The sequence below is a fragment of the Chionomys nivalis genome, chromosome 9 (assembly GCF_950005125.1).
Source record: "Chionomys nivalis chromosome 9, mChiNiv1.1, whole genome shotgun sequence".
In the NCBI taxonomy this organism is placed as follows: Eukaryota; Metazoa; Chordata; class Mammalia; order Rodentia; family Cricetidae; genus Chionomys; species Chionomys nivalis.
Window position 1 is genome coordinate 14544136 of NC_080094.1, and position 24771 is coordinate 14568906.

At 49.2% G+C, this 24771-nt stretch overlaps 1 protein-coding gene across 2 annotated transcripts in view; it reads left to right on the plus strand.

Moving 5' to 3' along the window:
• Positions 1–24771, plus strand: part of Rims4 (regulating synaptic membrane exocytosis 4) — a 59304-nt gene that overhangs the window by 18921 nt on the left and 15612 nt on the right. Inside the window, exon 2 of one of the 2 annotated variants that reach the window (XM_057781638.1) lies at positions 19153–19291. In XM_057781638.1, the coding sequence (XP_057637621.1) occupies positions 19153–19291 (139 nt within the window). The remainder of the gene's footprint in view (positions 1–19152; positions 19292–24771) is intronic. The other variant, XM_057781640.1, reaches the window with a different exon arrangement.

Below are 24771 nucleotides of genomic sequence, written 5' to 3' on the forward strand. Positions count from 1 at the left end.
CTCTTCCACACGGTGGCAGGAAGCATTTGTAGGTTGTCTCCTCCCAACCTGGTGACCTGGATTACTTCCTCCCTGCAGTGGCTGCGTCCCTTACTTACTGTCTCCTGTCTGTCCTGCGTGGAGCAGAGCGGGCCCTATTTGTGAGTAGTTCATGAGCATCTACACAGGGACACACCCTCTGGGATGGGTACACGGGCTGTGGTAACAACCCCGCCTTAGCCTTCCAAGGCAGGGGACAGGTAGATGTAGACACAGTGATCCACGGAGGAGAACCTTCTGGTGTGGAAGTTCAGTGAGAGGCTTCCTGACTCTGGGAAGTGGGGAGGGGGTGCTTCCTGGAGGAGCCCCGGGAGGAGGCAGCCTGGGAGAAGGAGCTGATGGATCATTGATCATGCTGGATACAATCATGTACAGACCAACTCTTCTCTGTTACTAAATGGACTATGCATAGTGAGAGTGGGCACTGTGTTTTTTGGGCTGGTAGTTCCCAAAACTTCTGGAATCCAGTAGTCTTAGGTGAGGGGGCGTGCCCCTCTTTTACTGGTCCTTGATTCCATGTTTTTCTGGATTCCCAGCTCAACCTAGACACTCAATCAAATATCTTCATGAAGCCTGGAAACTCATTGTCTCGTACGCACCCTGGTGATGCTTGTGTTCAGCCACACTGGGGATTCAACATGCTGTCCGGTCTCCATCCAGGAACCACAGCTCAGTTCCTGATTTCCCTGATGAATGGGGGCATAGTCTCTCTTGGGTGCCTCCAGTGGTAGGAAAGGGAGTTCATAGCCTCTTGGGGCTCCTGCTCCACCAACAGGCAGCTTCTTCTTGTATCCAAAGTCACCTGAACCATTAGTCCTGACGCATGACCACATGGCTAATCTAGCATGCACAGTGGAGACTTTTGTTATCCACAAAATAACTACTTTGGGAAGCAAAAAAACCAAAACAAAACATGGATTTCAAACACAGTCAGACCTGAGTTCAAGCATCTCCCTTCTTTATTATTGTCCTACCCTATAGGCTGTGTCCTTGTCCTTTTGTATCTCAGTGTCTACGTGAGTAACCTAAGGGACGTGTGGTTCTTAATGGTCAGGTCACTGGAAAGATTAAGCAGGTGTGTGTGAGCAGCCAGCTCTATCATTTCCATTATGGAGGACATTTGAATGGTGAAATCAATATCCCAAAAGTTTTTATTGAGTGCTTAGTGTGTGACCAGCCCAACCCTGGGTGATGGGAACATTGCGAGCAAGTTGACAAATGGCCTCTGTGTCAGCCTGGTGAGTCCCACTTGTCATCATCATGACGGTGGGGTGAGTCGTTCAGTGTTATTGATGAGAAGACACAGACCAGGTAGTGGTGCACACATGCAGCCCCAGCACTTGGGAAATGGAGGACCAGGAGTTCAAGGCCAACCTGCGATACACGAGACCCCATTTCAACAAAACAAAATAAACGAGTGAGATGGGGGGAAAGAGAACAGTTAGAAAGTTGGGGTAAGGGATGGGTTCTAAAATCCACTCAGCTGGCAAGCTGGGAAATTCTGGCTCACGTCTTCCACGTCTTTCTCTCCTTTTCTTTAGCTTCAACAGATTTTTCCCAACAGTCCTTATGGGAAGGGAGGAAGGAAGGGGGCTGGCAGATCATTTTGCACTGGATACAGGGACTTCCTCAGTCTCAACCCCCATCGTTTCAGCCCCGTCCTTTGGTTCCCTTTCTCTTCCATGATCCCGGCTTCCCTGCTCCTGGCTCACTTCCCTTGCCAATCTAAGTCTTGACACCTGGAAGCCCCAGTGTTTATGAAATACTTATTTTCAGTTCATAACCTTGATCCTCACGGAGTTTTATACAAATGGTATCATGGATGCCTGTCTTTTGTCCTTTGGGGGAAATCAGGACTATTCTCCGGGGGAAAACAACTCTCAATAGACTTTCAAGGGAGTCCACAGAATTAAGAGCACAGAAACATATGCTCCCGGTTTATATGGAATGGGACTGGGTGTGCTAGAGGAAGACACGATGCTCAGGTCCCGGCTGCTGGTGTCCCTACCCCAACTCCTCTGAATGCAGGCAATGAAAGCCTTGTTGAACCTCATTCACACACCTATGAAGTAAGCATAAGACCCAGAATGTAGGGTTGCTTTTCCCCTCATCACACTGTCATCGCTGTCAAGGTCATCATCGCTGTCAAGGTCATCATCATCACTGTCAGTCAGGCCTCCAGACTGGAGGTCCTGTCTTCCACACCGTGCCTTCTCTCACCTTTCCTGCAGCTCTACACGTTTATTTTATTGTTTAGTTATGTGTATGCATGTGTGTCTGTGTGGGGATATGTGCACATGTGTGCAGGCGCCTTTGTCGACCAAATGAGGGTGTCATATCCCCCAGAGTTACTGGCAGTTGTGAGCTGCTTAATGTGGGTATTGGGGATCAAATTTAGAACTTCTGCAAGAACAGGAAATGCTCTTAACTGCTGAGACATCTCTCCAGCCCCTTTCCCGCATCTTTATCTCATCTAATTCTATTTCCCCTTGATCACTGTGTCCTAGCTACTCTTGCTGACTGGTGTGCCTGTGTGTGTGTGTATGTGTGTGCCCGCGCATGAGTGTGCAGGAATATGCTTGCATGCTCATGCACACAGAGGTCAGAGATAATCTTAGCTGTCACTCCTCAGGTGCCATCCACCCTGTTTTTGTTTTCTGTTTAAAACAGGGCCTCTCAATGACCTGGAGCTGTCCAGCAACCTCAGGGATATTCTGGTCACCCCCTCCCCAGAGTTAAAAGTGTAAGCCACCACGCTTAGCTTTTTATGTAGGTTCTGAGGCTTGAACTCAGATCCTTGTGTTTGCCAGGCAAGCACTTTACTGAATGAGCCATCGCCAGCTTGTTTGTTGAGCACACCATCTATAAAGCTGCTGTCCCATTGGCTGTTTCTCTGACCTAGATGGGAAGGGCCCAAGGACAAGGACTTCACCTGCTTTGCCCAGTACTGTGTCCCCCCACCTCAGTGCTCTGCCCCCCGACCTGAATGCTCATTGCTCCCCCCACTAGTACACGAGCACATGTGTGTACATCTGGTGTCTGAAGAAGCAGGTCAAGGGTGGGACCAGCTGACAGAACCTAGATATGCCCAGGAGGGGTGACTGGTCCAGCCTGAGAAAGCCCAGGAAGGAGACACGGGGAGTCTCATGGGAAGTGAGGCCCCTCTTGTCCCTTGGCAGATTGCCTGATGCCTCATTTGGCTACACGTGTGGCAACTTGGCAACCATGAGAGGGCCGTGGCACCCCCTTCCTTGGGAACTGGGGGGCCCTTCTATATTTCACCGTCTACCTGGACCTGTGTCCTCACAGCTAGAAGTAGCCAAGGATGGGAGTACAAGGGCACCTTGTCCTCTGCCACCAACAGGGATTCCGCTCCCTCTTTTCAAAGAGGGCTACAGACCAAGGAGGGCAACACCTTTAAAAAGCCGTCCCTCCCTATTATCTTAGAGATAAGCCCAAACCTCTCTCCCAACTCCCCACTCTCTCCAGTCCAGTGTGACTCAAGATGAGCTATGGCTGTCACCACTGGAAGGCTTTTCGGGGTAGGCAGACATCTGGAAAGAAGTCCCAGAGGCCCTCTAGGCTTAGGACCTTGGCAGACATCACCAGTTAATCAAGGCCCTCTTCCCCAGGACCATGGTAGGCATCACCAATCAATCATGGCACTTTTTTTTTATTTTCTCAATCCAGACACAGTGTAAGAATTCTTAGCATGGACTATTTTAGGCAACAGCCACCAGAGAGAGAGAGAGAGAGAGAGAGAGAGAGAGAGAGAGAGAGAGAGAGAGAGAGAATATGTTGATCATCATCACCAATCTGCCAGATGGGTCAGAAATTTTTATGATGTCACATGGGAAGTCCACGGTACAGCTGGGACCAGATCCACATTGCCTGAGTCCTCGCTAGGGCTTGCCATTCCCTGCTCCTATTGCTCCCTTTTTTCCATCAGAACTAAGGTTTCTAGGTGCTGAAGAATAGCTTTTAACCCGCGAATTACAAGCCCTAAAGATTTCTGCAGTGTATTGTCTGTCTGGAAGGTTCTTTTCTAAGGAAGGAGTGAATAGCATTCATTAGCTCCCCAAGAGGCTCCTTCAAGACCAAGAAAAGTGATGAAATCAAAAAAGAGAGTCGTCTCGCTACGCAATATGTGGGCCACAGATCGATAGCGTTGGCCTCATCTAGGGGGTGTCAGAGAGGCAGCCTTTCAAGTCCCATCCCAAACCTGCAGGGACAGAATCTGCATTTGACAAGATCCCCAGAGGGCCATTTGCGCGTTACCACTGAGAGATGCCAGGTTGAAATTCACCGGGCACAGCGTCTGCCTGGAGCACCTGCTGCTTGCCAGTTCTAAGGCAGGCGTGGTCCCTGCCCTCATTCGAGAGAATGGAAAGAAACAGGTGCCACAGCCAAGCGGGGCCAAGTAGCTCAGTGGGTCTGCTAAGGCCAATTCAAGAGATGTCTTTGTTTAAACTGAAGAGAAGAAAGGATCCCAGCCTGCATTAACTGGGCGTTTCTTGTGGGGAAGAATTAGTTGGCGCAGGGAGCTGCTGTCCTGCCGAGCAGTTTAAAGAAGGACTGGTCTTGGGACCCAAGGAATGGAGCAGGATCTCCAGCAGACATATCACTCACGCCTCCCGGCGCTGAAGACAGCTCACCCAAGGTGGAATTGCTTTCATGGGCGCTGCTGCTAGGTGCTCTCAGCTGATTCCAATTGGTTGCTCTCTGGTAAGCTCTAAAGAAGTTGGTCGTGTGTTTGAGGAGGTGGCAAGCCTGAAGCACAGAAGACAGCTTGCCTTGGTGGGTTGGGAGGAAGGAATTTGTCCCCCTAGTCCCACCCTCTGCCCCACATTCTTGTTCTCCATTGTTAAGGGCTAGGCTGTTCTGGGACTTTCCATGAGGCCCTGATGTATGGAGAAGGAACTATCAAAAATCAGGTACATGCTTGACAAGGGCAGTAATGGCCTGGGATCTGGGCCTTGGGGGAGCTGTGGCTTTGATCCTGAGAAGCCAACTCTTCCCCACAAGGGGCTGTGGTTACCAGTCCCAAGACCACCATGTGCGCTGTCTACTTGAGATATCCCGTGTTCCCTTGTGCAGCATCGCTTGGTTAGCTAGCTTCCTGCTAACTTCGTCCTATTGGATGATAGTTTTGCTGCTGATTTTCTTTCATGAAAACTATTTTAAAGTCTAGTTTCTTGAGTTCTTTATATATTTTGGAGATCATACCTTTGTCTGTTGCGGGGTTGGTGAAGATCTTCTCCCAGTCAGTGGGTTGCCTTTTTTGTCTTAGTGACAGTGTCCTTTGCTTTACAGAAGCTTTTCAGTTTCAGGAGGTCCCATTTATTCAATGTTGCCCTTAATGTCTGTGCTGCTGGGATTATATGTAGGAAGTGGTCTCCTGTGCCCATATATAAGATGTGGCACTTCTTAATAAACGTGATTGGCATAAGACATAGCTTGTTCAAAACCTCCTGGTTCCAAACTTTCCTGTCCTCTTTATCTTCTGATCTCCTGGTCCTTCCTCTCAGGGACTTGCCACTGAAGAACAACCTGCAGATACAGGCCACCCATCAGGGTGTTTTCATCCCTGGGTCCCTGTTGGTGTTCAAGTGCATTCTGGGATGAAGGCTTACCTGGCCTTCCAGCAGGATTCACAAGCTAACCTCGTATTCAGCTAAAGTGCTTCCTATCCCTGACAGAGGCCTTCCTTGTCCCCATGTACTTGACTCTGAGGGGTCTGTGTAGAATGGAGTTAAAGTTAGGCCTGGGATATGAGATGATATAGATGGAGAGATATATGTCACACACACACACCTCTTACTGAACTATAATCCACAAACCATATAGGTCACCATATAGTTTGTATAGTTTACAGCTCTGTGGGTCTTAGTATACCCATAGAAAATTAACTGTCATCCCAGTCAGTTGTACAACACTGTTGCTACCCACCAGAGATACTTTGTATTCACGAGTCAATTCCCATATCTCCTCACTCTTGCCCTGGCAAACACTACTCATTTTATCTCAATAGATTTGCTTCTGCAATGGTGTAAATCAAGTTACTGATTGTGTGTGTGTGTGTGTGTGTGTGTGTGTGTGTGAGAGAGAGAGAGAGAGAGAGAGAGAGAGAGAGAGGAGAGTAGTTTTTTTCACTTAGCATAATGTTGTCAAGGTTTAGCTATGTTGTGACATATACCACCACTTCATTCTTTCTTATAGCTGAATAACAATCTATTGTGTGTCTATACCCCAGTTTGCATAGCTGTTCATGTCTTCATGGACCTTTGGACTCCCTGGATCTTGTAAAGGAAGCTGCTGTCAGCATTTGTACTCCGTGCCCACTAATTTCGCCTCTACCACTGTCTGGTGTGGCGCCTTCGGCAGATTGCCCCAGTTCTCAGAGCTCGTTTCCCGAGTTTCTGAGAACTGGGAAGACTTTGTCCAACCCAGTGTCATTGGTAATCATGGCGATAATTTCCTCTATGCCCTTCTCTTGCTGTGACAGGACCTGCTCATGTTATGCCATTGAATTCAGCCCCACAAAGGACAGGAGAGACTCTGTCTCCCAGTTAGCATGGCTCTCTGCTGTGAAGCTCGCATGCTGTCCTGTCATCGTGAGTCATTCAGCGACTAGATGCGTTCTCTCTCCAGTGTGGTGCCCAGGCTTCCCCGTCCTCTGTTCTTTCAGCCTTTTCACATTATCAGGGCGATCATATTTCTTTTCCTTTTCTTTGAGGTGCCTTTTAAACCTTTGAAATAAACAAAGAGAAAAGTACAGTGACTGAAAACCGTTCTCCATGGCCCTGTCTCTCTTTCTTGCCACCGAAGTGTCATTTCTCACACAGGACTTGCTTCTTCACCCCAGGTCCCAGAGTTAATCCTGGGACAGGGTTCCTACTGACTCATAAATAATGTTGAATGTGGGGAAAAAAACTAAACCTTTGTTCTATAAGTTAATGAAATTTGGAGCCTTTGTTACCGCAGCATAACCTAGCGAGAGCCGACTGATAACACTGACTCTTTACAAAAGTGTGTGGTGGATTCTACCATTCGAGGGAATCGAGGCCCATACATTCAGTAACTTCCTTTAGTTTTCTCAGGAAGTGACAGATGCTAGGCTGGGGATATATTCAGTACAGAGCATTTGCCCAGCATGGACAAGCCCTGGATTGCCCCGGCACCTCAGAAGGGAGGTCAGGAGAAGACAGCTGCTTCCACCCTAAACCCAGAGCCTGTGCTGCTGAGACGGAAGTGAGTGGGCTGCTGGGTGAGGGATGAGTAAGCGGGTATAGATGGAGCACCTGGTAAGCACGTGATGTCTGGCTTCATAGTACAGGTCTGGGGCAAACCCTGGAAGACTTGGATGCTGTGTGTCCCGTGATGCTTCCCAATGCCAGACGGAGACATAGACCGTCCCTTTGTCCATAGTCTGCTTCTTCCAGTGTGTTTGTTCAGTTGGTCCTGCGTGCTGGTAGAAATGGCTTCCTGAGGAAAGGTAGCCATTGGTGGGGACATCATTTCGATGTCCGCTGTCTCCTGGTGACTGTTGCAAAGCCCCTTCTCTATAAGATCCTTTCATGTTGGCTGCAGCAGAATGGCTGCCTTCCTTCCTGTGCTGAGTAGAGAACCCTCTCCCCTATGGTATTTACTCTGCATCCAGAACCTTCCAGCCTTCACTGACCTTTTGAGTCATTTTTTCCACCCTCTTCCCACGTGTTCCCCACATGTCGACAGACTCTTCAGCTGTACCCAAGCGTAGCACTTTTTGCATGGTCAAAGAGATACTATTTTGTTTGCGTGGTCAATGAGATACTATATTTTACTTGCAATTAAATATAATTCAGCATTGAAATGATTCTGCTTTCAACCCAGACCCCACCTCTGCTTCTGGGGTAAGATTAATTATCTCTCTCCCCGGGTCTCATAATGTTCTGCATACATCTCTGCCCTTGTTCTATACTACGCTGTAATTTTAACACCTTGTGTTATAATTGCCCCTTGGCTTGTCTGCCTCTTCAGGTACACAGAGTTTCAGCAAAGTCTAGGTTTTCATTCATCTGCGTTGGGAGTCTCCAGCACAGGCTGGGGTACTGAATAGGTAATTAGTAAAGAGACTGCCGGGTGAACGGAAACTACCTGCGACATCTCCCCCCCCACCGCCCTGCACCACCTGATGGCCCCTCAGGATGGAGATTGTTTTCCAGACCCCCTCCCACCCCTGTACCAAGAAAAACATGGCGTAAGAAGTGAACCCAATAAATATTTAGTTTATTGGATAAGTGCAGGTAGATTTCTTTCTAGGGCAGGAGCAGGTGGGGTTGCAAAGCAAGGTATAAATGTTGCAAACATCAGTCTGGAGACCCTCTCGCAATCCCCCCTTTCCTCTCTAGTGCTTGTGGATCTTCACCACCCACCTTTGCCTCACCGCATCCTTGTGTCTTCACGGTCTCTCCTTCAGACCCTGTGTGATAAGGTCAGATGCTCCTCTCCCAATGCCCAAGGGGTCTGCTGTGACAAGATCTTGCTCTGGCTTCAGCGTCCTGTCCACCTTGGGCGGGCACATCAGGTCCAACTCTTCTGTGAAAATGGTCCATACTCAGCATCAGTGGAAGGGGTGGAGTTAATCGTGAGCCCAACTTGGTGATGTGATCTCCTATGAAAGTAGGGGATTTTATTATTACTGTTAATGTTTGCACACGCATGTGTGTACCAGTGCTCATACCAATGCCTCACAGATAATGTTGGGGTCCTGCTCTTTGTCACTCAGTTGTGCCAGGATCTCTCACTGAACCTGGAGCCAGGCTGGTGGCCAGCAAGCCACAGCGACCCTCTTGTTTCTGCCTTCCACATCCGTGTGGTTACGGATGCATGTGGCCATACCCGTAGTTTTACATGAGTGCTTGGGGTCTGAACTCGGGTCTTCATGCTGGCTCCCTTTGCTCTGAGTCTTTTCTCCAGTTCCTGATACGTGATTCTTTGGAGGCAGCTGGTGGAAAGAAAGTGTGATGAGATGGACATGTCTCCCAGTCTTAGAATCCCCCCCCCCCCGGGAGACCTCCACCCCCACCCCAGCCAGTCCCCATGAGCACCATGACCTCTGCACCTGGTTATTAGCACCATGGACAGTTCCCATGGCTGTTGGCTGCTGTTGCTTGGCCTCCTATGCACAGTAGTGTCTGAGGCCTTTAGGAACCACTCATGACTTTGTTCCACCAAAAGGGTCAAACTCTTGCAGAATTTAGCTTCTACATGCCGTTAGTCACCTAACTCCTCGATTCTGGAGATGCGAGGATGTGTGTCGTAAGATCGGTGAGACAATTACTCTCAGGCCTGGTACTGGAGAGCAGTTGACAGAGGTTAATGATAGTATACAGAGTTTACTTAACGCCAGATGGTTCCAGACTAGTGTCTACTCCTCTCTCTCCCACCCTGAGTGTTGTCCACTCTCTGTACACTTAACGAACCTTCTTTTTGGAGAATGCAGCTGTGAGCCAAGCCAACATTCATCTACAGTCTTCCCACCATTATTTTCCTGCACTGAATGCCATTTCTTCGGATGTGCTTCCCACTGAAGGAGAATCTGTGTGTTAACCTACCCAGTCCCGAGCATGCTATAGGGAGCCTTCTAGATCCGCATCTATGGCCCAGCATTTCCAGCCTTAGGTTTGTGCCTTGCAGAACTGTGCACAAATGGTCACCAAAACACACGTACAAGAATAGTGTTGGCAGAGCCATTTGTAATATCTCCATATGGAGATTACCCAAGGGCTCACCAATGATAGAATGGATGAGAATTATTTTCATACATTCACACATTGTGCTACAATAGAAAGTGAATGGAGCTGTTAGAGTGACAAACCTCGGAAGTGTAATTTTGAGTGAGAGAAGCCAGACAGGGAAGAAAATAGATTAGGTGGATCTAGATATTACAGACTAGGCTGGGGAGACAGTTCCCTCCATAAAGTGCTCGCTGTGCACGGCACCTGAGGATGATCCCAACAGATGTGTAAAGAGCAGAGGAGCTCATCTGTAAGCCAACACTGGGTAGGCAGAGGCATGCAGATCTCTGGAGCCCATTGGCCAGCCATTCTAGCCAATCAGGGAGCTCTAGGTGCACTGGGTAGGCAGAGACATGCAGATCTCTGGAGCCCATTGGCCAGCCATTCTAGCCAATCAGGGAGCTCTAGCTTCAGTGAAAGACTGTGTCTCAAAAGATGTGGTGGAGAGTATTTGAGGAAGACACACAGCATTGACCTCTGGTCTCCACAGACCCGCACAAACTTAAACCACACACACACACACACACACACAAACGGGGTGGGGGTTGACAACAATATAGTGGATAATACAGTCTGCGCTCTTAGGAGTCAGAACAGTTATAATGTTCCTGTGGGGAGGTAGCTAGATGTGGGCAGAGGGAGCTTCTGGGCATTAGAAATGCTGTCTCCACATCTGGTAGCTGACACTGTAGACCAGTAAGTACACTGTGTGATATTCATTAAGCTCTGAGCTCCTAAAACCTGTATGCTACATACTTGTAAACTTTTCTTTGTATATATTATAATTAAGCAAAACAATTGCTTTTAAAACATCTTCCCCCAGGCTGGGTGTGATGGGTCATGGCACACCTTTAGTTCCAGCTATGGAGAAGCTGAGGCAGGTGAATCTCTGTGAGTTCAAGGGCAACCTGGTGTCTGTTTCAAGTTCCAGACCAGCCAAAACTACATAGTGAGACGCTGTCTCAAAAGCAAATCAAAACTCTATCCAAGGGAGAAGAGGAGAGGGCCTAACACGTTTCCGTGCAGGGTGATATGAGAAGTTTGGGAGGTGGCTGACCGCATTTGGAAGTATTCCATCTACCAGAATGTCGAGCTCACTGGGGGAAAGGGATCAACAGCATAAAGCTGGGGTTGTAAATTAGGACCAGGTCGGAAAAGCGGTGTGTTATAGCCTTTGATGTATTCTGCAAGCCATGGGGTGCCTCAAAGGTTTCTAATCAAAGAAACGGTGTGTTCTTTAGAAAGCTCATGCAGGCCATGGGGGAGAGCTGGTGGGGAAGGACAGTCGTGTAGTGGACACAGCATTTAGCATAGAAGAGGAAAATGACGGTAAGATATTTTAAAATCTGTATGCGCGTGTTTCAGTTTGGGGGTCAATGTATATTAGACTTTATGTGTATTTTTTAAATGCTCCCCCACTGGGCCACATCTCCAGCCCTTTACAATTTTCTTTTCTTTTTGAGGTAGAATCTCACGGCAGCCTGGGCCTCAGGTTGGCCTTGGACTGTCTCTTCCTACTGCGGCCCCCAGAGTGCTGGGCTCACAGCTGTGCACCACCTTGTACAGCTGAGGAGGAAGCTGAGGCTGCCTGGTGGGGTAACTTACTCAAAGTCATATAGCTGATGGTATGGCTGGGGCCAGGGTTAAGGACCCAGGCAACCAGGATCGTGGAGACATGGCCCATGCTTCAGGCCACTAGACACCAGCACCTCCTGGAGATGTGATGTAGGAAGTCTTTCTGTATGTGTTGCTTTTATTGGTTAATGAATAAAGAATCTGCATTGGCCTGTGATAGGGCAGAGTAGAGCTGGGAGAGGGGGGAAACTAAACTGAATGCTGGGAGAAAGAAGGCAGAGTCAGGAGATGCTATGGAGCCCCCGACAAGAGAGACACAAGGCGCCAGTCAGAACCTTGCCAGTAGGCCACAAGCCACATGGTAAATATAAAATAATAGAAATGAGTTCATTCTAATATAAGAGCTAGTTAGCAATATGTTTAAGCTATTAGCCAAAGAACATTGCAAATAATACAGTTTCTGTATGCTATTTCCTGTCTGGGCAGCCGGGAACGAACAAGAAGCCTCTTACAACAGAGATGCTGTACATATCTCAGTGAGCAGCTGTGGACCAAAGAACAGAGAGCTTAAGAGCCATGCACGAGTTCTTGCATCACCAGCATGACCACTGATGCATGCCCCTCCTATAGCCTCAGTTGTCCTGTGAACCATGAAGGTATTGGTCTGGAGGGTCCTTAAGGTCGCTCCAAATGGAACCTGATTTGTCATCAAAGGAAGGCAGATTCTGATCGCTCTAGGTCAAAGTGCTGGCTGGCTGGGTGGGGGTTCTAGGCCAAAGTAGGGAGGGGGCAGTAGGCTCTTCACAGAAGTCACCAGGCTTGTAATTTCTCTGTCTGTCCTTAGAGACACTGTCAGCACTCTGAACCCCACAGATGGCTTCAGCCTTCAATTTTCAGGTGGATTTGGAAGCTCAGTCAAGTAAGGCAGGGGAAGCTAAATCCTAGAAATATCAAGGCTGGGGAGAGGCTGGCCACAGAGGGAGGTAGCAACCATCAGAAAAAGCAGCAATGAGCCAGGGCCTTGGTGTTTCTCTCGTCCTGGTTTTAATTAACCGAGTCACCTGGAGCTCTTGTACCTTGGGATTTACAGGCTGCTATGTGGGCCGACAGTGCACACTCACAGAGATTTAGATACTAGTTGGAAGACCAGTGGTGGTTAGAGGTGGAAGGCCTAGGGACCTAGGACAAGTGCCATGTGACCTCTCTCAGCTTCAGGCTCCTGTGTGGAAAACAAAGCCGGCAGCATTCACCTGCAATGAAATGCCAAGGTGAGAAGTAGCTCGCCACCCTCCCTCCTACACCTCCATCCTCCACCCTCCAGCCAAGACCTCCAGTGGCTGAGGATGCAGGGTCTTTGTCCCCGCTCTGGTCCTGGCCTCACACGTGCTCCGGCTTGCCTGATGTATGCCTTGGATGTGTTATTGAACGGCTCCAAGCCTGTTTCCTTGTTGTAAAATTAGGCTATAACACTTGCTTCTCAGAGGCATTGTAGATTGAATTACATGTCTAATAGTGCAAAGAACAGGGTAACAGCCAAAAATAATTGCGTCTGCTCTCATAATTTGTCATTATTATTCTCTTGCTCTTTGTAAACGCTCTTAGAAGAAGATGCGTTAAGCCTGTTCCTGTTTGGGTATGAGCAAGGAATAACATTCCCTTGCTGGAGACGTGTCGTTTTCTTGGGGTCTTGTCTTTACTCCAGTCTGGTGAAACACAGGTTGAGTGGGGTGAGCAACTGGGTGGTGACCTCGGTGCTGCATGGAAGCAGGTGTGGACTGAGCTCACACTGGCAACGTGGGGCTGGCATGACCCTGCTCCAACGCGCTCCAGTAGAGGTGGACATTAGGCATCAACTCAAGGATCTGGGTAAAAAAATCCCCTTGGAAGATATGGTTTTGAACTCTGTGGTAGAGGCCGGTGAATACAGCTCAGTGGCTTGTTTAGGGCAGGAGAGATGGCTTCGTGGTTAAGAGCACTGGCTGCTCTTCCAGACGACCTGGGTTTGGTTTTTAGCATCTGCATGGCAGCTTATTACTGTCTATAACTCCAGTTCCAGAGGAATCTGATGCCTCTGCTGGCACCTACACTCGTGTGCACATACTCGCATACACATGCACACACCTACACATAATTAAAATAATAAAAATCAATCTTAACTAAAGAAGGAATCTGAATGAGGGTACCAGTAGGGTGACTCAGCAAGTAAAGGTGCTTATGGCCAAGACCCAGGCCCCACATGGCGGACGTAACAACTGACTCCTGATTTCCACATATACCATCACACACGCACACGCACGCACACGTGCACACATACACACATGTACACACACAAAATAAGCACACACATGCATGCACACACACGCATGCATACACACATGCACACGCACACACAAAACACACGCATACACACGCACACACAAAACACACGCATACACACACACACGCATGCACACATGCACATGCACACACACACACACCTGGAGTGGGAATTAGAAAGACTGGGTTTGGCAGCTGCGGGAGTCCGTAGGAAAGTTACTAAGCTAATCACACATTTGCAGTTCTTCTGCTTGCCTGTCCCAACTTTTAGCATCACCACTGTGCACCCCCACACCCAGTGGAAGTCGCTCTTTGGCCCCCTGTGTGAAGTGGAATGGCAGCTATCTCATGGTTACTGTGAGAATTAGGCAGGTCGATGGCACTGACGTGACGGCAATGATGCACTGATGACAGCCACCTTTGTTGAGTGCCGACCTGCGTCACTAGAATTTCCAGACGGCGGAGTCCTAGTACATTATCACATAAACTATTACATTTATTTTATCTTTTATTAAACTTGTTCTTTGACAATTTCATAAACAGATATAATGCTTTCTGATTGCTGTTACCTCCATCTTCCCTCATCTTCCACCTTCCCGGGGACCCCCACTTCCCCCTCAAAGTCCCTTTCTTATACCCATGTCTTGTGTGTATGTTCATGTGACCTACTGAGTTTAACCTGACCCATCTGTGTGACCATGAGTGTGGACCGATCTCTGGGTACACAGCTGAGAGAATGGGTGCCCCTCTCTCAGAACCCACCAGTAGCCAATAGTTCTGCAGGAAGGATCAGGGCACTGTCAGCTTCTTTTGGGTCTACAATTGGCTGTTGGCAAAGCCAGTGTGGTACAGACCCATTGCAGGCGGCTCCTGCGCTGTGGGACTGTGACCGCATTGTCTGCCATACTGTATGTAACCTGTGACATGCGACGCTCACTACTCCTCTAAGAGTTCTGTTCTGTCACTCCCAGTCTATGACAAAATGGGATCTAGAGTGCGCCATAGAGTGGCCTAGGTGTTGTCAAGGATAGACTCTGAGTGATGGTTGGAAACTTGATGCCAAAGTTGGGGGAGGGGAGAAAGGAAGGAGAGGGAACCAAGATGGGGAAGTCTGAGGATGGACGCGGACAGACAGAGAGCACGGAGAGCCCAGACAAGCTAGGGAAACAGGGAGGCAGGGAGCTGTGAGTGAACGGGTACAGAGGGAGCGGTGGCGTCTCAGGCGCAGTGATTATATTTAATTTGTCGGGACGGGAAGAGCCGTTCTAGGGTTTGGAGTAAGGTCATGCATGGTTAGAGCTGTGATCTATTTATGAATATATTTGTATTTTACTTTCATTTATATTGTGGACTTAATACATTTAACTATAAAAAAAAATCCAAATGGCAAATAAGCACACAAAAGAGGAATAAAATCTCCTCCCCAGTGGACTAGATGAAGTCTAAATCGGTGAAGCTATTTGGCAGAGTCAGCTAAAGCGGAACAAATATCTACCTTGTGACCCAGCGCTTCCCTCTCAGGTACATTTCCAAAAGTCGCAGGTGCAGATCCCCCCCTCCCCCAGAGCACATCACTCCTCCACAGCCTCACACTTGATGGAAAGCCAGCAACAGCCCCCCACCCAAAACAGTGTGTAAACAAGTTGTGTCCAGCGACGGCGAACAGCAGCATGCACGGATCTCAAAGGTGGAAGCGCGCAGAAGAAAGCAGCTGCTTCTCCCCAGAAAGGCATTGCTCCTTATGTAATGGTAAAAACCACGCCAAGGCAATTGCTGCCATTAGAGACCCCGCGTGGTGGCTGCCCCTGGAAGCTGCTGGCGAAGGTGCCGGGCTCCTTGAGGGCCTAGGGACGCTTGTTGTTGTTTGGTTTCGAATCTGTGCTAATTATACAATCTTATTTAGCTTGTAAAAAAAAAAAATTCACCAGGCTCTGCACTTACAGTCTGTGCACTTATCCTTAAAAAGTTACAAAGAAAAAGAAATGATCTTGTACACACTCCTTCTGACAGCCCCACCCCACGGTTACTCACCATTGGCTTTTTAGCTCATGTCTTCCTAGATTTTTCTGTTCATATAAATAAATATAAAAATGAGCTGCTCAATCTCTCTCTCCCTCTGTCTGTTTCTCTCTCTCTCCTCTCTTCACACACACACACACACACACGCACACACACACGCATGCACAGCTATCTATAGCTTTACAGAAATGGCACCACACTTTACATACGGCCTGCAACCTGCTTTTCTAACTTGCCAGTACGCCGAGGGAGCGTTCTGTGGTGCTGTGGATGTAGCTGAGTCTTTTCAGCAGTTACACGGCCTTTCATTGTGACGATGTGTCATTTAATTAACTGGTCCTCCATCGATGGGCAGTTAACTTCAGCATCTCATTGATGGGAACGGAACGGTGGGGAACCCCTGGGTGCACAGCTTTGTGCTCTTTCGTGATTACCTGTGTAGCGTGGACTAGCCAGAGTGGAGTGCCTTGGTCTGAAGTGGTGTTTCAGTCCGTTAATGGCTTGTGGGAGGTGGGTTGGGAGCGGCTCGGAAGCCATTTAGAGTTCAAGCGCGAGGGAGCAGGGGTGCCCGGCTGTGAAGATGGACAAGGAGGGGAGTAGGTAGTATAAGGGACAAAGACTTTACAAGCCCTGGAACACAATGGATGAGAATGAAAAGCATGTGTAATTCGGGGGGTGGAGGGGATGGATTAGAATCTTATTAGAAGAAGAAAGCCCATAGTAGACTGAGCTTTCTTTAGGTTGAGTCAGGCAGGGGCCCAGTTCTTTTCTGTATGGTGATGGAATGCAGTTGCAATAAACACAGGCTTAGGGGCTGCAACTTGAGTGTAGGGCTCATTTGCATGGAGTGGCTCTGAGGCTGTGGGCGAGTGATGAGCCACTGATGGCAAGGGGCTGGGGAGAGAGATTCCCCCAAGAATGTGTGACTGGTCAGGGCCCAATGCGTGTAGAAGCCAATGGGGCTGTGAACAACAGAGGCAATGGCCAGAGGCAGGTGGAGACCATCAAAGATGTCAAGGAAAGACGGCATCCGTAGCTCCAGCTCAGCCGGTCAAGGAATCGGTGTCCTAAATTAGTCCCCATCTCTTCTGACCACCAGGCATGGTGGCAAACATCCCATCATTAACCTCTTATGAGCTCCGTGAGTAACAATCTGGTCTTCATGGCCACTGCCTGGCCATCCTCCTAAAGAGCCAGACTCCCTGTTTCCTGAGTCCAGCTGGCATGAGGCCGAGGAGCCTAAGTGTGAGGTTCCTTGAGGGCCACTGGCTGTCACAGACATAAATTACACCCTGGCCTCCTCAGCCCTGGAAATGGAGCTGTTTGTCATGCATGACTCTGTGTCAGTCCGTGACAGTGACATGGAGGCGGGACACAGAGTTCAGGATGGGAGTCAAATGCCTAGGGAGAGGTCTGAAACATGTCCACAGGTGCCTGATTGGGGGGCCGAAGCCTCAGGGAAGGGTTGTTTGTCTCTGTTCATGACTGCACTTGTCTGCATGTGTTCACATGTAGAGGGACGCCTCTGTCACCTGATGTTTCTGGTTCTGAATGCAGAGAGATAGGAACTCACTTCCATCGTATGTTTGTAAGACACCGGGTGACATCAGAGAAATGCACAATGCTGCTTCTTCAGTGTGCTTTCTCCAGTGGGTGGGCAGCGACCTTTTAAGGATGCACTCCTGGTGTACCCCGTTACCTCAGACACACATCACACAGTGGCTAGAGACCCACAGAAACACACAGAGACACTCACTCAGATAACATGGACAGCAGCTAACCACAGGTGGAAACACACGGACACTCAGATAACACGGACAGCAGCTAGCCACAGGTGGAAACACACACTATAGACATTTGGATTCCTTGCATCTTCGCGTGTCTAGTCATATGTGTTTTTCTGAGTATACAGGCATTTCTGTATCAGTACACCAAGGACACATGAAGGAGACAGGAATGTGTGAGCACACACTTTGGCAAACATACATGGCTTTGCTAGCTCTCTACATGGGCATCTGAGATACTCAGAGTTGAGACGCCATGATACCATTATAGAACTGGGAAGGGACAGCTCAGACTAGAGGTGGCTTGACCTACCTGGCAGCAAGATGCAGACAGGGTTCACATGGCTGTATTCCCCAATGGGTCGGTCAGTGAATACCGATGAAGTCTTTGAGGTCCCCAGGCTCTCTCCAGATTCTGGGGTTCTGTGGGAAAGTTCTCATTAAGAATCTACCCCATCCATAGTGAGCCATAGTCCCTGTGGGACAGGTAAGGCTTTCCATGAATTACCAGGCCATGGGGCTTTGAGGGCGACCTGGAGACATATTCCTGCTCCTTCTTACTGGATCTGATGACTAGTTCCTGATGTGTGCCATTGTCCTCCACACTGAAGTGGGGAGAATAGGAACCTCAGCTTTATGGACTCCTTGGAGCACCGGGGTTTATCTAGAAGTCACCTGTTGGACACCCACAGTGACCACTGTTCTTGGCTTAGAGGCTTCCACCTTTGTGGAAGCTGGCCAATAAAAAACCAGCACGGGCCCACACTGAGTGGTCAGCACCAGGAGGAGACAGAGAACAGGCTCTTAGGCAGAGGTACTGGCTGTAGAGGGGCTAGGTTGAAGGAGCTGGCCAGAGATCTTCAGACAGAAAGCATTGTATCACAAGATGGATGCAAAAGAGTGGCTGATAAAGAAAGGCATGATGGGAAGGAATTCCAACCACAAAGGGCCTTTTGTTTCACCATTACCCCGCAGCTCTCCCATTTTATAGATAGACAAATGGAGACCCAGTGGGGAGGCTGAGTACTTCACGCACTCTCGCCAATGAGAAAGGCATTCAGGATTTGAGTCCTGCCATTTGGCTTCAAAGCCAGTGATCTTATTGGTCCTCAGGGATGGTGAATTTCTTCTCTAGGGAATAGCTGGTAATGTCTGGATACATTTTGATTGGCACGACTGGGCTGGTGCGCTACTAGCATCTAGTGTGAAGGGCTAGGGACACTGCTAGGGATTCCAGAGTGGACAAGACAGATCCAGCAACATGGCAGGATGTTCACAGTCACTCTGGCACTGAGAAGCCCTGGCCTGACCCTGCAGAGCACCCCAAAGACCATGACCTATAGTAGGTGCCTAAGATCATATCTGTAGAGGATCAGGGGGTGATTGGAGAAGTATGCCAATAAGCCTGTTCGTTTACAAAGCTCAAGAGGGCGTTGCGTGCTGGGTTCCTATGAAGAACACCCTGTGCCCCAGGGAGAGTGGGTACAGCTGAGTCAGCGGGACCAAGGGCAACGGTGAGCTGGGTTAGGGCTGAAGATTGGCTGCTGTGAACTGCTGAAATGCTAACCAGAAAACTTCTTTCTCTCTCCCTCTTATTCCCTGTGTCTCTCCCCATCTCTCTTGGTCCCTGTGCTCAACAGCAGACAGCCGGAGGCTAAAGGGTGCCATTCAGAGGAGCACAGAGACGGGACTGGCCGTGGAGATGCCCAGCCGGACGCTGCGCCAAGCCAGCCATGAGTCCATCGAGGACAGCATGAATAGCTATGGCTCGGAGGGCAAGTGAGTGTGGGGCCTGAGCCTTCCTGCAGCCTTCTTGCTCCTAGTCTTCTCGGTTGGTGGGTGGGTGGGTGGGGGGTCAAGCAAGCCTCCCTTAGTCTTTGGGCCGGTGAGATGCTGGCTAAGCCTCTTATGCCTTCAGATGAAATCAGTAAGGTGCATAGCCTCGATTTTATGCTTGATCCCAACTCTACCACTTTAAAGCTGTGTGACCTTGACCAGGGCACATCCTTGAACCTCAGCTTCCTTATCTGTAAAATGAGGCAATAGCATCAACCACCTTGGGATTGTGATGGCTACTGTTAGCTGTCAATTTTATAGGATAGAGAACCACCTGGGCCTCCAAGCACGTCTCTCTAGCCATGCCTGTGAGGGTTATGTTGGTTTAGTGGAGCTGGGAAGACCCACACTCAAAGGGGGCAGCACCATTCCTTGCGTGTGGGCCCTGGACCACATGGAAAAAGGAGAAAGCTAAGAGTGGGCATGGTGGCAGCACTCGGGAGGCAGAGGCAGGAAGATTTCTACGAGTTTGAGGCCAGCCTGGTCTACGTTGAGTCCCAGGACAGCCAGGGCTATATATTGAGACCCTGTCTGAAAAACAGAAAGCTAGCTGAGCACTAGCGGCTGTGGCCCTGTGCTTCCTGGCTGTGGGTGGCCCAGAGCAGCTGCCCCAGCTTCCTGCGGTGGTGGTCCGTAGCCTTGACCTCCAGCTGAAATCAGTCCTTTCTCTACTAAGCAGCTGTGTCACAGGGTTGGGTCACAGCAGCAGGAGGAAGCAGACACAGACGTTCAAGGATGAAGCGTTTCTGCAATCTTTGTAATCCTGAGCTGGTGTGTATAAAAAGCACAGGACAGTGCTTGACACCTACTGTATACCAGCGTTGAAAGACAACCCAGAGGAAGGAGTCGCTGGGGTTCAGTATTACGTCATTATTGTTTCCTTCTCTTAAATCCCAGTTGGGTTTTAAAAATACAAACTAGGGCTTGATAAAGACTCATGTATGTCAAGTCCTGAGGAGGCTGTGCTGCCTGGCTTCTCGCCAGGGCTTCCTCTGGGGCTGCACACTGGAATCTGGGTATGTGTTACCAATGCAGATGACAGGGCCCTGAATCCCAGACACCTGATCAGCGCCCAGAAAGTCAGCTTTTCAGCCTTCTGGAGGATCCAATCTAGGGTAGGGACTTTTTGCCTTCATGGGGCCCTTAGAAAACTAGGGGACATTTAGGGTTTGCCTCCCACTATGAACACACCTGCACGCACACACACACACCACACACACACACGAGTCACACAAACCTCCTCTTAGATTCCCTTCATGCCCATCCATGAATTCCTGACTAAGAATCTTAGATTCAAAATGACTCCATACTGGACAGACAGTCCAGGACTCAGAGGGGTTTGGGAGCTTGCCCAGGGCCACACGGCCACTCATATATGGAATGCAGGAGTCCTGACTCCCAGCTGGAGGTCACTCTACACTACCACATTACTTTATTTTTCCAACTGTCTTTTGGGGCAAGGAAGGGACCTGGGTGTCACATTCCCTATCGTTACACAGGAGGAAACTGAGGCTTGGGGAAAATATGGTCTGTACTGTATGTACATCTGTCTGCTGTACATGGCTATGCAAATGAACTGAAATTAAATAGCCCGCCATGCTTCTCCGTCATGCTAACTGTATTCAAGTCCCCGTGGCAGCACGTGGTTCGTGGCAGCTGTATTGGATAAGGCAAGAAACAGAACATTTTGTCTTTGTGGGGGTTTTGCTGGATTGCACTGGCTGAGTGGCTTGCTCCTCACAGCTGGGGACTGGGTACAGACTTCAGCCAGTGTGGGGTAGGGAGGGCTCAGCCTTTGCCCTTCTTCTCTGGTCTGCCTCAGCTGGGACTCCTGCTGGCTAAAAGCCTTACCCCACCCCATCCTCACCCCTCCTGTCCCCTGCCGTACTAAGCATTTCCGGCCTCATGAATGGCCTGGTCTTGGCAGAGCTGCTGTTCCACCCACCTCAAGGGAGACTTTCCTGTGGGAGGGAAGAGGGGTGGACAGCAGAAGGGAGAGGAGGAGAAATAGGAGGGGGGGGAGGAGGAGGAGGAGAGAGAAAGAGGGCAATAGCCGGAGTTTTGTGTGACCTGAAACTCTCGGCAGGGCAGCCAAGCTTGGAGGAAATTATCTAGGAATCCGGGGAGTAGTGCCTGCCTCCTCACCGGTGCCGGTCCAATTCAGTCTTGTCCCTGCTACTGGCACGTTAGGTGTCTGTCCTTGGGTACATCTGTGATCTCTAGGCCAGAAGACATAGTGTTGGCCTTGGGAGATTTAAAAAGCCAGGCCCCGGAGAAGCAGTGTTGTGCCCTGGGTGGCAGCTGACGTATCAAAGCTGCAGTCCTACATCGTGGAAAAGGAAAGAAAGGCTCAGTCCCTCACGGGTCTCCCTCACGGGAAGCATAGTGGGAAGGTTTCGTGAGAAAGACGAGAGGCACTGCCTGCTTGTGGATAGGAAGGGGCTCTGGCTGTCATTTGCTGAAATATGATTACAGGGACCAGAGCGTCCAACTGCATTATAGACAGGGTCAAAATAGGTTCAGCAGTCGGGCAGCCCAGATCTGTGGTCTGTGCTTCTTAGTAGCCATGTAGATTTGAGGGAAGTTTCCTCCTCCCTGAGCCATTTGTCTAGGGGGGGACAAACAGGACAAAGGGGACAGTAATAGAGGGGACTGCACAGAGAGCAGGGGTGAGAGGGAATGGACATATGGGAAGCACCTAGAAGAATGGTCAGCATACAGCTGACAGTGATGGTGGTCCTTGTCATCATTGTTTATTGTTAATTCAGTCACTGTGAGCTGTGTCCTTTGCTGTCTGTGGTCAGTCACCTCCTAGCAGATAGCGTGAGCCCTCCCAGATACAAATGAGTCTACAGAGCGCAAATGAGCACCGAACAGGTATTGACTGTAGTGACCGTTAAAAGTTTGGGGAGACTGAACCAAACCAAGGAAGGATCGAAGTTGTCTGGAAGATTCTAGCCCCAGCAGTGGGGAAAGAGGATAATAGATACACAACAACTTAATATACCATATGCCTAGTCTGAAAGGAGAAAGGTGGGGGATGTTGTGTCCATGGTGGCATCACCAGCCTACGAAGCCACCCCAGAATTATCAACCGCTAGAAATCCAGAAGGGGTTGAATCTTGTTGGAGGCCAACCAGGTGCTGCCACTTTACCTGGAGCCTGGGTGAAAAAGGGACAGGCAGAATTCATCTGCGGTCATCGCCCTCCATTCCTTAGGAGTTTAGAAAGCTGCTCAGACCCAGCCGCGGGGCTCTGAAACAGGAAGGGGTGTGAGTGTCCTCCCCTCTCCCCACCTCTTGGACTCTTGCCAGCCAGCAGATGCTCACAGGAAACCAGCCTCACTTGAGGAGCCCCACAAAGCCACTGTCCCTGGCACTTCTGGATCAGACCACCGAGCACCCAGCTACTAGGCATGTAAAAGCAGAGGGGCTTCCCACATGAGTTTCCATGTCAACACATGTGATTAGGCACCTGTAGTAGGCCAGACAGTCGAGTTGGCCATCAGGGAAATTATGTGCTTAGGGATTTCCACTGTAGAGCACTGGCCACTCATCTAGAAACCGATACAAAGGGCAGGTATGAAGATGGCAGCCAAGCTGCGAGCCCACGTAGAGAAATACATGCAGCTTAGCCCTCTGCCTGTGAGTATGCTGTAGGTTAGGCGACAAAATACCAGGGACTTATCCCTTGTTGGCCAAAGCGTGGGCCGTAGTCCAGCAACAGCAGCATCCCCTGGGTACTTGCTACAGAACCTTTGTCTGCCCACACCATTGGATCAGAAGCCACATGACACCAAGATGCCCAGCTGGTGTGTCAAGACACCCTGGCTTAACGGCCATAGAGGCCGCCGTGTAAACACTGCAGAGAGCATTGTGCAGACACTGTGCCAAGGGCTTTGACCTGTGTTGACTCATTTAATCCCCAGAACAGCTGGATGGTGGTGTGAATGCTAATAGCCCCACTTACAGATGAGGAGAAGCTGGGGGTAACTCGCCCAAGGTCACAGGGCAAGGAAATAGCTGAACTGGGATTCATGTCCGGCACCTATCCAATTACAGTCAACCCCCTCTCTCATTTAATTAGTGATTCTGGAGGCAGAGGACACAAAATCCCTCCATCTTCCTCCTCTGCAGGACTCGGCATGTAACATGTCATACAAGCTGTGTGTTATCTTTTGGAGCTTGGAAAGACCTTCCTTTTCCAGAGTCCCTTTCTTCCTCATCCCGATAGGAGTTCTGTTTGTTAAGGATGGAGGGGCTAGCGTCAGAGCAGGAAAGCGTACAAGCTAGAGTTCAAGCCTGAGAAAGAGCCTCGATGATACTAACTCACACCAACTACACACTACACACAGACCAACACACATACCTAGACACATATACCTATATCACATACACATACATATCTATATACATACCTATACCACATACACACATCCCTACACACCAGTCTTTTCCTACACACACCTACATAAATACACCTATATCACACACACACATCTATACACACACCTATACTACATACACACATCCCTACACACACCTATATAAATACACCTATATCACACACACATCTATACACAAACCTATACCACATTCACACATCCCTACACAATTCTATACCTGCACATACCTAGATAAATACACTCATATCACGCACATCTATACCACATACACACACCCCACACACATACCTCTACACACACCTACACATACACACCTGTAGATACACAGACACTTACACCCACATACCTAGAAGCATATACCTATATCACATACACACACAAACACATATATACCTATACACTCCTACATACATACATCTATACACATACCTATGCACACACCTATACACATACATGCATATACCAACACACCACATATACATAGTCCACATACCATACTCACGCCAGACACATTCAACTTTACACACATCACACATATATGCCACACACCACGCATACACCCCATATACACATGTCACACACTCCCACACACATACCTAAACACACATATCCCTACAAACGTACCACACTTTACACATACACACACATGCACATATCCCACATCCCTGCCCCCAGGTCTAAGATTCTTCCAACCAGACCTCACATGTGAATTCAGTGGGAAAAGGTTTACTTGGAAGAGGAGGTGTTCGATGGCGCCAGCTTCCTCTATGGGCTGCTCAGTCCTTAGGGGGAGCCTGGCAGGTAGTAAGGAGTAGGCTACTCCGTGCAACCTCAGCAGGTAACTGTTACCGACTGGGCAACTCCTCTTTTGGTCTCTTGCTCTTTCTGTAGAACCATGGTCAAGGAACTAGAGAAATTCTTGAGGGTCCAGAGAAACATGGGCAAGGGGTGGCCTTAGAAGTGGCAGATAGATCAGTAAAACCTATCACATTGAGTGCACAGGACCCCTAACTGCCCA